This window comes from Dasypus novemcinctus, chromosome 6 (genome assembly GCF_030445035.2).
Source record: "Dasypus novemcinctus isolate mDasNov1 chromosome 6, mDasNov1.1.hap2, whole genome shotgun sequence".
In the NCBI taxonomy this organism is placed as follows: Eukaryota; Metazoa; Chordata; class Mammalia; order Cingulata; family Dasypodidae; genus Dasypus; species Dasypus novemcinctus.
The window spans coordinates 88120555-88136430 of NC_080678.1; the positions used below are offsets into that span (position 1 = coordinate 88120555).

The 15876-nt window shown below is 43.6% G+C and overlaps 1 protein-coding gene across 2 annotated transcripts in view; it reads left to right on the forward strand.

Annotated features, from left to right (window-relative positions):
• WDFY4 (WDFY family member 4) overlaps positions 1–15876 on the forward strand; it is a 270517-nt gene that overhangs the window by 151814 nt on the left and 102827 nt on the right. For both annotated transcript variants that reach the window (XM_058299130.2, XM_058299131.2), the window contains exon 40: positions 13593–13670. In XM_058299130.2, coding sequence (XP_058155113.1) covers positions 13593–13670 — 78 coding nt within the window. The remainder of the gene's footprint in view (positions 1–13592; positions 13671–15876) is intronic.

Consider the following 15876-nt stretch of genomic DNA (forward strand, 5'->3'; position numbering starts at 1 on the left):
TCCAGGAACACACCTTGGGGGCTGGGGTTAGGACACAAGGGTCCTTGGGCTCTAATTTATCTACTGGCATAATAAAGACCAACCATGGTGCTAGCTAGGGACTTAGGTAACAAGGGAAATTGACTTGAACAATGCCAAGCACGCGTAGCATTGATGCTTGCAAAGGTTTCTTGAGTCCAGTACTTCTAGGCTGCGATGGGCTGGAGAGTCAGCTGAACGGAACAGGTGGGGTGTCTGCTCTCTGTTTGGGGGCACAGTGTGGAAGCAGAGGTGAACACAGAAGGAAACCTTAGGGAGTGCCAAGTAAGCTGAAGGAAAGGCATGAGCTGATGGGGACTGCCTGGCGATGGCTATGGACTGGAAGGTCAAAGAAGTGAGAGTGCAGCTGAGGGAAAGAAGTATTCACCTAATATCTGCAGAATGAGAGCTCCAGGAAAAAGACACGGCAAGGGCAGAGAAGCAGCACCATGTGCATTGCCATATGACAGAGGCGCCGAGGACCAAGGATCGCCGGCAGCCAGCCCCAGAACGCCAGTCTCCAGGGAGAAAGCATTGTCTTGCTGATGCTGTGAATTTCTCCTAACCTCAAAACCAGGAGCCAGGAACTTCCCATTGCCTGGCATTTGCTAGAGCAGCGAGGACACTAAACAGCATCCTCCTCCATTCAGGTCCAGTTCCATATTTTGTAATCCTGCACCCTGTTTTCTCCCTTCTCTAATGCTTGGACAAGGGTGGTCCTCTCTGCCTGGAAGACCCTCCCCCTTCCATCACCCAGCTCCTTGTCCTATGCTTCAAGAGCACGCCCCCTTCTTACAGCCAAGCCCACCTCACCTGGCCGTGGCCCTCTATGGCTCAGCATCTGGGACCCCTCTCTGTGACATTCTCAGTTGACTTTTTTTTTTAAGGTTTATTTTATTTATTTCTCTTCCTTTTCCCCCTTTTGTCTGCTCTCTGTGTCCATTTGCTGTGTGTTCTTCTGTGTCCACTTGTATTATCAGGCAGCACCAGGAAACTGCATTTCTTTTTTGTTGCATCATCTTGCCGCGTCAGCGCTTCGTGTATGCGGTGCCACTCCTGGGTGGGCTGTGCTTTTTTCACATGGGGTGGCTCTCCTGGCGGGGTGCACTCCTTGCACCTGGGGCTCCCCTACGAGGGGGCACCCCTGTGTGGCACGGCACTCCTTGCACACAACAGCACTGTGCATGGGCCAGCTCCACAAGGGCCAGGAGGCCCTGGGGATCAAATCCTGGACCCTCCATATGGTAGGTGGATGCTCTACCAGTTGAGCTATGTCTGTTTCCCCTCAGTTGACTTTTGTGGTCCTGCGGACAAGCCCTGTGAGTTGCTCATCCTTAAGGGCCCAGGGCTAGCACAGCACCGAGACGAGAGCAGGTGCTAGGAATCATTGACTCAACAGACTGTAAAGCAGAAGCAGGCTTAGCTCTTACGTTTTTATTGAGAAGAAATCCACATAGCATAAAATTAGCCCCTTGAAAACATGGACACCCACAACGTTGTGGAACTATCACCTCTACTTCCTAAACATTTTCCTCAAACCCAAAGGAGACCCCGTGCCTGTTAAGCACTCACCCTCTTTGCACCCTGCCCCTGCCACCAGGCCACTTTCTGTCTCCTTGGAACTGGCCATTTGGGCTTTTCAGATCCATGGCGTCGCATCATTTTTGTCCTCTAGTGCCTGGCGCCCTTGCTTAACACGGTTCTGAAGTTCGTCCACGTTGCGGCATGCACCTGAACTTCATTCCCAGTCCTGTCTTTTTTTAAGTTGCAAAGGCCGCATCTGGGAGGACCCAGCCAAAGGGCAAGCAGGAAGACTGGGGTTGGTCAGGCTATGTGTGGTGCACAGGCCCCCGGCAGCGGGGCTCCTCGCTGCCAGTCCCGGCGGCACCGGGTGGGGAGGCACGTGCAGCCTCCAGGAAGGCAGGAATGCGGTCAGGGGGGCCCCCAGGAGACCTCTGGAGTGAGCTCAGGTGACAACTGAGCACCGTCCTGAGAGCTAATGCTGGGAGGCGCTGGCCAGTCCCGCACGAAGCAGCCTTGGCTCTCTCCTTAAGACCTAAAGAGGACTCCGCCCCGTAACTTCCAGTCCCTCTGTGTTACCTGTCCCTGAGATCTCACTTGCTGAACCTGAGTTGCTTGATGCTGCGCGTTACTTGGAGTCAAAGAGCCTCATGGCATGCAAGTTCAGGGGAGGGGGTTTCCATGGGTTGCAATCCCAGGGGTGGGTCTGCAAATCTGTCTGTCCTCCAAGTCCCTGTCCCTCAAGCCCCTCCCCGAAGAGCTGTGAGTCTTATGGGCCTTCCTCTAAGGACGAGGAAGCCAGGCGAGGACGGCCTGAGTGCAGGTGAGAACTGCGCGGTGACACTTCCCGAGTCCTGGGCAGCCCTAGCAGGAGGGCGGCAGAGGCGGTCAGGAGACGCCCTCCTCGAGAAGCCCTGTACCCCGACTCTAACGCTTTCCTCCTTTGCTATACCACGGTGTTTCGCTTTTTTCTTTTCTTTTTTTTTAAAGTAGTCATTCTCCACGTACTCAGGACGATTGAATTTAATAAAAACATCACAGTTCAAAAAAAAAAAAAAAGGAAAGACAAATTAGAAACGACCGTTCATCTCCAAAATTAATATGTGAGTGAATTTAACCGACGGTGATTTGTCCTGTGGTGATCCGGTCCCTCTCCACCTGCTCGGAGCGCCAGTTGTTTGTCATTATTGCTGGAAATATGATTATTACTCTGCTATTGCTTGACATTTATTAAGATGCCAGGGGCTGTGTCTCCACGGCAGAGAAAAGTACAATTATCTGGACACCAAGGAGGAAGCATTGCCTGGACTGAGTCACCCAAACAGACGTCCCCACAGCCCGCCTGAGCTTGTCTGAGACTTGATGGGGAAGCCAGGCTATCCTGTCACGTGGAGCCCAAAATGCCTTCGCCGTAACGGCCCACGAGTATTTTACGGGCAGCCATATAGATCCTACACGTGGTTTACCGACAAACGGGGAAAGCATTTTATTTCATTATTTTCTCATGAATTGCCCCTATCATTTAACTAAAACCTGGGTCTCCACTTAAGGACTTAACATTTCATGGCAGATATGTCGGTCATGTGTAGAAAATGCACAATTGAAATTGGTGATCTGGTTATTGAATGTTCTGACACCAGGAGAGCGCTGCCCTCGAGAGGGGCTTCTGTGTGGCTGTGGGAATGAGAGCAGGAGGTGCCCGGCTCCTGGCCCTCGTCCTCTGCTGACCTTGAGGTGGTGTGGGTGGCTCTGTTTCGGTCTCATGTATCCTCACTGCGTAGAGATTGTTACTGTGGGGTAGGGAGTGATGAGCTGCAGGAATTTTTCCCCAGAGTAGCAGGGACGAAGGTCTGTGAGCTTCATTTTCAAACTTGCAAACGTTGACCAACGGCCTCCCCTTGCCAGGCACTGGGGGCCCAGAGACGCCCCAAGGCTTGAGGAGCGTGTTGTATTGAGGGGATGGTGGGAACCCAGTGCCTCTAATACAGAACACGGCTGGCAGGGCTTACGCCTACAGGGAGAGCAGGAGGGAGAGTGCTGGGAAAGGAAAAAAAATGTTCGTAGATCACAGTTTTGCATAAGAATTGCAAAGTGCTTGCACAGCCAGGGTTTCCTCTTGTTCTCTCCTGCCCGGCTATGGCGGTATTTGTTATTCCTCATATCCTTTGGGCCTCTCAGCTGTACCAGTGGGAAAGAGTGAGCAGCATGACCAACGAGAGCATGGCATCTCGGGGTGGGAAGTCTCTTTCCAGTAGAACCTCCACTCCCGTCTCCACAAAGGGGAGGTCACCTGAAACTTGAACCTGCCTCCTGCTTCTTTGACTAGAAAAAGTTGGATGCTAAAGGAAGTTACATTTGACTCTTAAATCAAACAGCATGGTTATTGCTCTTCCTTGATGGAACTGCTTATTGGTGACTATTTAAAGTGTCCCCTAATTATAAAGAAGATTGCTGGAGCCACATATTACATAGGATTAAGTTTTAAGATAAGATTTAGTCATAAAACAAAAATCTAATGTATTCAGTCCACTGTACTCTGAGAATTCCCTTAAATTCTTCCTAGAGAACCATGCCATCTGTGGTTTGCGACTACATCACCAGCTTCCTGTAAGCCCACTAGGCACTTTGCCACTATTTGGGGGACCATTTGCCATTTCTTTGTTTAGTACCAGATGAAATGGTTGGCTTGTGCCATTTTGGAGGACAAGATTTACCACAAAGATTTGGCTTTAAACATTAAAGTTACACTCAGTACAACAAGTCGTTTATACCTGAGAAAATATGGGGATGGGTCCCACTGAGCTGACTCACCTCCATCTCCAGTTCACTGACCCGCCTTAAATTGAATTGTTAGGGAAATCCCCATTAAATTTTTTAATAAACTTTTAATTTTGGAATAATTTAAGATTTTCTAAATTTGCATGCATGGTATGGCAAGTTGCCATATCCCCTTCACCCAGTTTTCCCTGTTGTGAACATCTTATATTATCATGGTACATTTGCCACAACCAAGAAACCAATGCTGGTTTTGCTCTTAACGAACTCCAAACTTCATTGAAAACTGCACCAGTTTTCCTGGAATAACCTTATTTCTTGTCCAGGGTCCAGGCCGGGTTCCCACATTGCATTTTGCTATTGGGGCTCCTTAGGGCTCCTGAGATCTGGGGCAGTTTCTCTGTCTTTCCTTGTTTTCATGACTGTTGAGGAGGAATGGTCAGGTATTGTGCAGAAAGTCCCCCAGCCCCCATCTGGGTTTACCTGATACTTTTCTCATGATTAGCCTGGAGTTACAGATTTGGGGGGAGAATAATGCAGAGGCAAAGCACCCTTCTCAACACCTGCTCTCAGCGTGCAGGATGCCTCACTTCTCTGGTGATAGTAACTTTTATCACTTTGTTAAAGTAGTGTTTGCCCGATTTCTTCACTGGAACATTATTATTTTCCCCTTTCCATACTTAACTCTTTGGAAGCCAGTCACTAAGTCTAGCTCGCCATTAAGGGTGTGAGTAATTTAAGCCTCATCTCTTGAAGAGGGGAATATTCGTCTATATATTATTGGAAATTCTTCTGTAAGGAAGATTTGTTTCTTCTCCCTCATTTATTTATTTCTTCAATCTTTTATTTATATCAGTAGAGATTCATGCATATTTATTTTATGCTGTGGGTAGTCATCCAATACTAAGTTATTTATTTTCTTACTCGCATGGTTCTGATTTTTTGTTCATATTATTCAATCAATCTCAACTTGCTTTATGGTAGCTCTCTTGGTCTCTTTTTCATTGATCCATGTAAGTGATATGTGTTTTAATACAATTCCACTATAACTCATCTAAACATTTTTTGGTGTGTGTATTACTTAGGAAAAACTAGGTTATGCTGCAGTAACAAACATCCCCAAATATAATTTACCTAAAATAACTAAGGTTTATTTCTCACTCATGCTACAAGTACATTGTGAGGTAGCCAGGGTCTCCGCTGTGCCTAAGCCGCATTCAGCAACTCTGGCTGATGGAGAAGTCACTCTCTAGGATACTGAGTGTTGTCCTAGGAGTAGTTTATAAAGAGAGCTTAGCATATCACTTATGGGTGCTTAAATCTTCTGCTCACTTCTCCATGGCCTTACCTACCTCGGAGGTAGGAAGTTCAATCACAGCAAGTCCTTCCAAGAAGAGAGAACTGGAAATATTTAGCAGACAGCAGTAATACCTAGCACATTTTCTTTCAGTTTTTCATTTCCATGCAAATAAGTAGATTTCATTGCTAGCATGCTGTTTCCTCACATCCTTTTTAAATTAGGAACCTGATCCCATAGCATTAAATATTCTTGATGCCAGGGCAGCAACGAATGGTTGTGTAGGTTGTGGCTTATGCAAGAGTGTCTGGCCAACGTGGCAAAGAAAGATGAAAGCCAGCCTTTGCCCCACTATTCAAGTCATCCATTTAGGTCCAGGACAGTGTCTCCCTACAGGGAACCCAAAGATGCTGCCAGGCCTAGTGGCTGTCCTTATGAGAGCATGATATGACATGGCTGCATAGTACTCTATCACAGGCACAAATCATGGTTATTAAACCACCCCTCAAGGTTTGGGTATTTAAATTGTTTCTCTTTTTTTGCTACTATAAAGAGGATGATGAAAAATAATGTCCACTGAATATTTGTGTGTATGTGGTCAGTTCTCGTTATCTGCAGATTCTGTATTTGTGAATTTTCCTAACCACTAAAATCTCTTTGTAACCCCAAAATCAATACTCATGGCCCTTTACAGTCATTCACAGGCACACACAGAGCAGTGAAAAACCTGAGTTTCCCAAATAAGGTGTTACTCTGCCTTCTTGTTTTAGCTTTCATACTGTAAGTCAACATCCTTTATGCATTCTAAATAGTGTCATGTTTTTCACACTTTTGTGGGTTTTAGGTGATTTTGCTGTTTAGAAGTGCCCCCCAGTTTAGTGCTGAAGTGCTGTCTAGTGTTATTAAGTGTAGGAGGGCTTTGATACATCTCATGGAGAAAATATATGTTAGATGAGCTTCGTTCAGGCATAAGTTATTGTACTGTTGGACATGAATTCAATGTTAATGAGTCACCAATATATATTAAACAAGATGTCTTTAAACAGAAACACACATAAATAAGATTATGTATTCATCAGCTGATGAAAATACTGTGGCCACAAAGCTTGCAGGTACCTAACTTGGAATTTCCGCTAAGAACAATGGTTTGGTATCAGCTAATTCATTGTTGGTGGCAATTTTGTGGAACAAAACTACCAAGAATAATGAGAATTGACTGTATCTTATTATTTCCTTTGGATACATTACTAGCAGTGAGAATGGTGAGACACAGGATTAAATGAGATTCATAAACATCCTGATCCACTCATGGAGATTAGAGTGCAGATGAAGATTTGGCATGCCTTACTATGAGTTTTAACCCATACTCTGCATGTGCAGTGCTTGGCCTGGGAGACTGAGACACCGTATCTTTAATCTTTGCACAAACTTTCTGAGCAGCATCTGAGCTGCTGGCTCTAGATATCGGCTTTTCCTATTTTTCACGAGGCCACATAGCTGTGATTACAGGACTAATGACACGTTAAACAAACAAGGGTAATGAGTGTCAACATTGTACACCATTGTACAGCAGGGACTTCCTGTGGGACAGCTTGGGCGGGAAGCTCACGAGCAGCTGGCAGGCTCCAGGGGTGACCCTGGCAAAGGCAGGCATGACCCGCTGAAGTCAGCTGACAAAGGTGACCCTCCAGGTGGGATGTTTCCACAAGTCCTATGGCTGTGTCCCATTCCCCATCCAAGATCTGACCTATATCCTGAAGCCAAACCCTTCCCGAACAGTTTACAGGCCCTTTAAGACCACATCTCCCTTCTCTTTCAAATCTCCAAACAGCCTTTGGAGACCCTTTGTTCTACTTCAAAGATTCTCAAACTCTTTAAAGCCTGGCAGTTGCTCAGTAAAAGCTATTTAACTCCAATAAGGGTTGCAAGGCTCTGCTCAGAATTTGTCCCTAATCGATCTGCCATGGTCGCTGCAGTCCAGGCAGTGGGCCTCTGCCCTTGAACTGACCCAAATCACTCTTCTTTTGTCTTCAGATCTCGAGCATTACAATTTTCCAGGGCATGAAAGGACCAAGAGTCAGTGTACAATCAAAGGGCAAAGGGAAATGCTCTGCTCTATTTGCACAGCGTCGTGGAAGTGCACAGGGTATAAATACACACGCTGGCAGAGTCCAGGGACTCAGCTTCCAGCACCACCACGTCTTGTCTTTGCTGAGCTGCTCGTCACCGTTTGGATTCTTGATAAAATGATCTGGTCAAAACATGGATTTGCTAGGAGGCTAAATATTAAAAGGGATAATGCATATAAAACTTTGTCAGTTGTCAAGTACTATGTGCATATTACTTATTTTGATATAATTTGAGAGAACAAGCCAAGGGATAACAAAAATTTGGATTGTCAATACTCTTAGATAACCCTTTGATGTGCCTTTGATCAATTCCCTCTACCATTCTCCCAATCAACTGTTCCAAACCTTGATCTTTCTGTTCAGGACCCCCACTCAGCTCTCACAGAAAGCAGACCACCTTGCCTTCTCCTTCCTGAAAATGGAAATCATCACTCGGGAACCATCTTGCTTTCCACTCCTGCACTTACAAATTCGTCCACATCTTCCCCCATCCTCACCTCCCTCTAGCCTCTGACTGTGAGGAACCTCTTCCTTTCCCTTTGCTTAGGTCAGTCTCTATATGGGCTATTTCTTCTTTTCTCCTGTAGAATCTGCTCCTTCAGTCCCCTTTATCTTTCCTTTGCTTTTTGATCTTCTCCTACTGGCATGCCTTCATTAAGTACCTCCTCCAATCTGCTGCCAAAGTGGGCTGTCAAAAATGATAATGTGACCATATCAGTCTTGTACTTAAAACCCTAATTCCTGCATGCTAAATTCCTCTCCAGCCTTCTATCTCCAAACCTATTACCTTGGTCTTCATGTTTGATGTTTAGCTGCTGAGAGTTATCTGAATGTACACAAGTTGGTGTCAACCCCTGTGACTTTTCTCACTCTCTTCCCTTGGCCTGAACGCTCTTCTGCCCCCTCCTTCCTTGCTTAACACTTATTTATCCTTGAAGATTCTTCTCAAGAAACAGTTCAAGCTTGGAACCTTCTCTGAATCCTTGGTTCATGCCAAGGTCCCTCTTCTGATTTGTGAAGACTGCATTGTACCTATTATAGGCATGTGCCATCATTATTTAACCACCCCTCCATGTTTGGATATTTAAATTCTTTCATTTTTTGCTACATTAAAGAGGATGGTGGAAAGTATTGTCAACTGAACAACCGTGCATATACAGTCGGTTCTCATGATCCATGGATCCTGTATTTGTGAATTTATCTACTCACTAAAATCTCTTTGTTTTGACCTTGCTGGCCTCCTGAAGGGGGTTTCAGCAACCCACAGGAATTCATGGATCACACTTGAGAACGCTTACTGTGGAGAAATAAGTATATAAATATATCACAGTGTTTTTATCTAGTGTATTACTGATAACATTTTCACTGTTTCCACTTTGGGATTATTTCTGTTATGAGCATTGTAGCAGCTTGATATTTTTGATGAATTCCAAAAAGAAATGTTGGATTATGTTTGTAAACTGATTTTTTTTCCTCTGGGCATATTAGATTATATTGGATTCAGAGGTTTACTTGATTAAGTAATCAGGTAAACCTCTTGTGCCAGTAAAGCATTCAGTCCCCACCCCTTGATGTGTGGGGACTCACAGATAAAAGAAATCACAAAGGACAGAGTTGGAGGGGTTTTGATTTTGGGGTTTTTGATGTTGGGGTTTGATGCTGGAGCCTTAAGCTGGAGCCCCAGGAAGTAAGCACACAGAGGAAAGAGAAGCCAGCCCCAGGAAGAGAGGAAACTTGAACCCAGAGAAGAGCAAGCCCAGGAGGAGAGGACCCCTGAACTGAGGAAGAAGCAAGCTTTGGGAAGAGGGGAACCCTGAACCAGAGAAAAGCAAGACCCTGGAAGAGAGGAGCCCAGGAAGCCTGAACCCTCACAGACGTCAGCAGCCATCTTGCTCCAACACTTGAAAATAGACTTTGGTGAGGGAAGTAACTTATGCTTTATGGCCTGGTATCTGTAAGCTCCTACTCCAAATAAATAGCCTTTATAAAAACCAACCAATTTCTGGTATTTTGCATCAGCACCCCTTTGGCTGACTAATACAAACATTCTCTCACATGTCTTTTGCAACATGTATGAATTTTGGTTGGATATATACCTACGTAAGAGATTTCTGAGTTGTTGAGTATGCATATGTTCCTATGCTTTCCTTTTTATTGTAGTAATATATTTACAACTCAAAAGTTGCCATTTTAATGACTTTCAAGCATACAATTCACTGGTGTTAACTGCATTCACAATATTGTACTATCATCACCAACATTCATTACTTGAACTTTTTCTTCACCTCACACAGAAACTCTGCGTCCTTTAGGCCATAACTCCCCATTCCCCCTTCACCTCTACCCCCATCCCTTAGTAACTTGTAATCTACTTTCTGTCTCTATGAATATGCCTATTCTAGGTATTTCATATAAGTGAGATCGTACAACATTCATCTTTTTGTGTCTGGCTCATTTCATTCCACATGATCTCTTCAATGTTCATTCATGTATTGGCTTGTATCAGAACTTTATTCCTTTTTACTGCTGAATAATATTCCATTGCATGTATATACCACATTTTGTTTATCCATTCATCAGACTATTGACATTTGAGTTGTGTCCACATTTTGGCTTTTGTGAATGTTATGAACACTGGGTATAGAAATATCTGTTCAAGTCTCAACTTTCAATTCTTTTGGGTAATACCTGGAGGAGGGATTGCCAGGTCATCTGGCAAATCTATGTTCAACTTTCAGAGGAACTGCCAAAATGATTTACATGGTGGCCACTTCATTTTACAATCCCACCAACGATGTAGAAGTATTCCAGTTCTCTACATCCTTGCCGACACTTGATCTTTTCTGACTTCTTAAGTAATCGCCAACCTAGGAGGGGTGTGAGGTTGTATCTCATTGCGGTTTTGATTTGCATTTTCCTCATGACCAATAATGTTAATCATCCTTTCATGTGCTTATTGGTTATTTTTATATCTTCTTTGGATAAATGTCTGTTTAAATCCTTTGCCCATTTTAAAATCAGGTTGTTTGTCTTTTTGTTGTTGCATTGTAGGAGCTCTTTGTGTATACTGGATATTAAATCCTTATTGTATATATAATTAGCAATTATTTGTTCCCATTTTGTAGGTTGTCTTTTAATTTTCTTGATAATGTCCTGCCCTTTGGTATATAAAAGTTTTTAATTTTGGTAAATTCCATTTTATGTATTTTTTCTTTTGCTGCTTTTGTTTTTGGTGTTATAGCTAAGAAATCACTATCAAAACCAACATTATAAATTTTTCTCTATCCTTTAACATTTTTTCTTTGCCTTTTGTATTTGCAGTTTTACTTGATAGGCTTATGTGTGGTTTCTTTGTATTTTTCTTGTTTGGGTTTGTAGGACTTAAAATCAGTGGCTTCATGCCTCTCATACATTTGGGAAAATTATCAGCCAATAAGTTTTCTTTTATCGCTTCTGAGCCATTGTTTCTTTCATCCCCTTTGGTCACTTCCTTTTCCCATATTACATGTGTCTCTAAATCTTCTTTTAAAAAATATTTTCCATCTTTTTTCTCATCATATTTTGGTAAGGATATTTCTTCAAGTTCACTGCACTAATCCAGTGTTCAGTTGTGGGTAATCTTCTGTTAAATTCATCTAAGGAGTTTTAAATTTTAATTAATTTTTCAGATTTAAATTTTCACTTGATTATTTTTTCACAGATTACAGGATCTCTGGAGAAATTTTCCATGCTTTAATTTTTAGAACATATTACTTGCATTATTTTAAAGTCCATGTCTGATAACTCTAATATCTGAATGCATGCGGGTATGATTTTATTGTCTATTTTTTATTGGTCTTTTTTGGCATGCCTAGTAATTTCTATTTGATAAAAAAAAAAATTGTATGAAAATTCTAGACCAGGGGCTCTTGATAATATTATCTTTCCCCTAAAAGGAATTTTTTGTCTTCTGGTCCATACCAGAAGTTGGAGTAGGAACAAATCACCTAGTGCAGTCAGACTGAGCTATTTGGAAGGCCTGCCCTAATTGCAGTCTGCCTCCATCTCTACGGTGAGGTCAATCAGAGCTCCCACCTGAAAGCCTTCCTCTTCTGGGCTTCTACAAAGTAAGGCTACTGGAAACTTTGTATATTATTTTAGTTTCCTAGGCTGCTCAAGCAAATACCATGAAATGGGTTGGGTTTAACAATGGGAATTTATTTGCTCACAATTTGAGGCTGGGAAAAAGTCTAAACCAAGGTGTCATTAAGACAATGCATTCTCCCCAAAGACTATGGCATCTGGGACTGGTGATCCTTGGTCCCTAGCTTGTCACGTGGCAAGGAACGTGGTGGCATCCCCTGGTCTCTTGCTTCTCTTCCAGTTTCCCTTGATGTGCAGCTTCTTCTTCCTGTGACTTTCTCTCTGTCCATCTGAATTTCATTCTGCTTATAAAGGACTCCAGGAATAGAATTAACACCCAGCCTGACTGAGGTGGGCCACATCTTAACTGAAGTCGCTTCATCGAAGGACCCTATTACCATGGGTTCAAGCTCACAGAAATGTATTAAATTTAATAACGTGTTTTTCTTGGGTACATACAGCTTCAAACCACCACACTCCATACTATGTACCCCTAACAGACATGTTCTTATTGCATGCAAAATACAACCATTCTATCACAACATCCCAAAAATGTTTAGTTTTTTCATTAACAATGAAAGTCTTATCAAAATCGGTTAAGAGTGTGGTCTGTCCTGGAGCACAGTTCTTCTCTGTCTGTGGACCTGTGAAATCTAGAGAACAAGTTATCTCTTTCCAATGTACAATGGAGACAGAGGCACAGGATAAGTGTTCCCATTCCATTAAGGAGAAATTGGAAGGAAAACAGAGGCCATGGGTCCCAAACAATTCTGAAATCCAGCAGGGCATGCTACATTAGATTTTAAAGTCTGAGAGTCATCCATAGATGGATGCTTTGTCCTCCAGACCTGAGGGAGTGGCAGCTCCACCCTTCCAAGTGCTTGCACAGTGGCCATGCTCTCCCCAGAAGCTGGGATGAAGGCTGAACCCTCTCCTCGGGGAGGTGGCCAGCTCTCACATTTGTACTTTCTGTGGCTTTCTCTCTGTCTGTATGAATTTAACTCCACTTATTAAGGAGTCCACTTATTAAGGCCACACCTTCGAAAGGTCCTACTTACAATGGGTTTACACCCACAAGAATGGATTCGCTTTAAGAACATGTTTTTGGGGTTCATACAGCTTCACACCACCACGCATTTCTTTTCAAGCTCTCAACTCCACCCAGCTGTGGAATCATCGGTTGCCCAAAGGTGAACATCAAGGAGCAGGCTGGTCTTCCTTCTCTGTACTACCCTATTTCTGGAATCTTGGTCCCCTATGTCCTGGACACTTGGTAGGACTAGACTACAATTTTTATGTTCCCAGCCACCTGAGATGGTCCAAAACTCTTGGCCACTACTTTCTGCTCCGGTTCTCTGCCTCTTGTGCTGTTTTTAAATTTTCAAAAATCTCAAAGCCTTAAATGCTTGGCTTCTCAAGCCTTGCCTTGTCTTAGCAGCTCTCTACTATCTTAAGGCAAATCATTCTAATACAGCTTTTTTAGTTATGCTTGGCTGGAATTTGGTCAACTGCAAGCTAGAACATCAGAACTAGAAGTGGAAATGGCCCAGGAACGAGTGTGAATGTATGAATGGTATTAGAACAGTGAAGTTTTTACTTATGTAGTTGTGACTGCTTTGACCAACAGATCCTGTAAACTTTATTTCCCCTGGAAATTGGTAAGAATAGAGGAATTCTCATGTAAAATCACAATTACCATTAAGTGGTGACTTGCTTTTTCTTTCTTTTAGGATTTTGTGTCATGCATAGAAAACTACAGGAGAAGAGGACAAGAACTATATGCAGCTTTATACAAAGATCATGTGCAGGTGAGAAGCAAAACCTTTCCTTTCTCAATACGGTTGACTGGAATCCACCGTGATCACGAACTAAAGAGTCAGAAGGGTCTTTTCTTTAAGTTCTAGATTGGTCTATGCTGTTCAAGATCTATAGTTCGAGCCACAAGTCCCAATCTTCAAAGTGGCATAATCCTTCCTAACTGTGACAATTAAAGAACAAGTATAAAGCACCTAGAAGGAGGCTGGCAGAGAACAAATGTCCCATATGTGGTTATGGAGTGGATAAGAAATACATTTTCAGTTGGTGCTATTGTTCACAAAAATTAAAATGATCATAAATAATAGAACATGGCAATACAGTATTAAAATCTTATTAATTGTAATAGTTACTGAGAAATTTCTCTGTTCCCAAAGCTTGAGCTAGGCATAGAAAAAGGAGAAATTATGATGAAATTGCCCCTCTTTAAAGAGCTTAAATTTACTACTGGGGGCCAAAAGTAAATAAATACCCCCCAAAATAAGGTGGTGCGGCCAATACTAAGGTGCTCTATTATGAGGAGAGGAGCAGTGAAGTATAAGGAACCACAGGGTGTGCCTTGGGGGGGTGGGGGTGAAGATTTAAAGAATGTAAAACTGCGGGGCCTAATTGCTAGGGAAACAAAATAGTTGATGATCAACTTAAGCAAAGTAGCGTGGTCTAATTCCCTCCATTTATAAGCTCACCTGAGAGCTTACAGCCTGCCTGTGGGAATAGGGATTCATGCAGCCTTCTCTCCAGAAACTCACAGCAAACTAGCAACACAGCCTCCTCGGCTACCCTGTGTGCTTATCAGAGGTGGCAGATGTAGAAGAGAAGTTTCAGGGGGCTATATAAGACGTGCTCTTGGCCCTTGTTACAGGGGTCAGTGGGCATGCCTTGTATCTCCACCTGCACCAGCTGGTCTCTTGCAGACATGCATTTTGGAGAAAGACTTCACCGTGGGCACCTTCCCCATCCTGAAATTGCCGACTGCGTCACACAGCTGGGCAGGATGCCTGGCTGGCTTGTTTGGGGGTTGCCTGTGCCCACTGGACATACTTTTGCACACCAGCTGCATTTACTGATTTCAATCAGCACTAGCAGTATGGCTACCATTGGGGCGCAGAGGATAAGATAAATTGTTTATGATTGCATCCTTTATTTATGGACGTCTTCCTCACCTTTGTACCATTTCCAGGCAGAGGATATTGTTTACCTAAATTTCCAAATCAGTGTCTTTCAAGAGTGTGACCAGTTCCTTTCCTGCGGTTCAAGAGCCTGGACATTTTTGTTATGGCTAGGAGAGATGCGTTAGGTTATACTTCGGTGACTTTCTGTGGAAATATGTGTGACTGCAGGTGCCTGGGGTAGGAGGGCTAGAAGAAAGGACCAAACCTCAGTACAGGCTCCGGGCCCAGAAGGAAGGCGCCCAGGTCTCCTGGAGCCTCATTATGGCTCATTTTCAGCAGCAGGGCCCAAGTGACTGGGGTGGAGAGAGTAATTGAGAAAGTTGTGCAGAGTTGTACTGTTGATTGCATATTTTTAAGAAAATCAGCATTTTAAGGCCAATCCACAAGGAAACTTTCCAAGAGTTTAAATATTTAAGACATACTGTTTTGATGTTTAAAAGGATATAGATACAATCACTATCTCCCAGAAACTAATGGGGTCTGGATGGTTCACCCCATTTTTTGAAGGGCAAGGGTACATTTCCTACTTGGGCTCTACTTCCCTTCCAGAAAAGCCAATTCCAAACTCTGGACAGCGATTAGGCTTGTGAAATCTGCAACCTTCTTCAGGGAGTGTATCGTACCGGAACATACCCAAGGTTGTTGTCCCAAAGAGGGTGAGAGCAATGGCATTCAGGGGCCCCAGCCCACAGAGCTGTCAACGGTGATCCATGTAAGAGGTCTCTAGCTCGAGGTTTTACCCACAACAGAGAGGTCATTGGAAATTGCAGGAACCCACAGTAGGAAAAGATAGCACGACCCAGTGTCCCATAAATTAACTGAAGTCTCGTCATAACAAACTATCAATAGTAAATGGTGCCATTTAATCCCAGAAATGTCTCCTCCCTCCAGAAAATAGTTGCTTCTGCTCAGGCCCTGTCCAGACTCCCCCTTTGTCTTGAACAAATTATATTCCTTCCCTTCTCTGTGGCCCAGCTGCTTTTGCTCAGCTTTATTCTATACCTAAAATATTCAAGTCCTCATCATT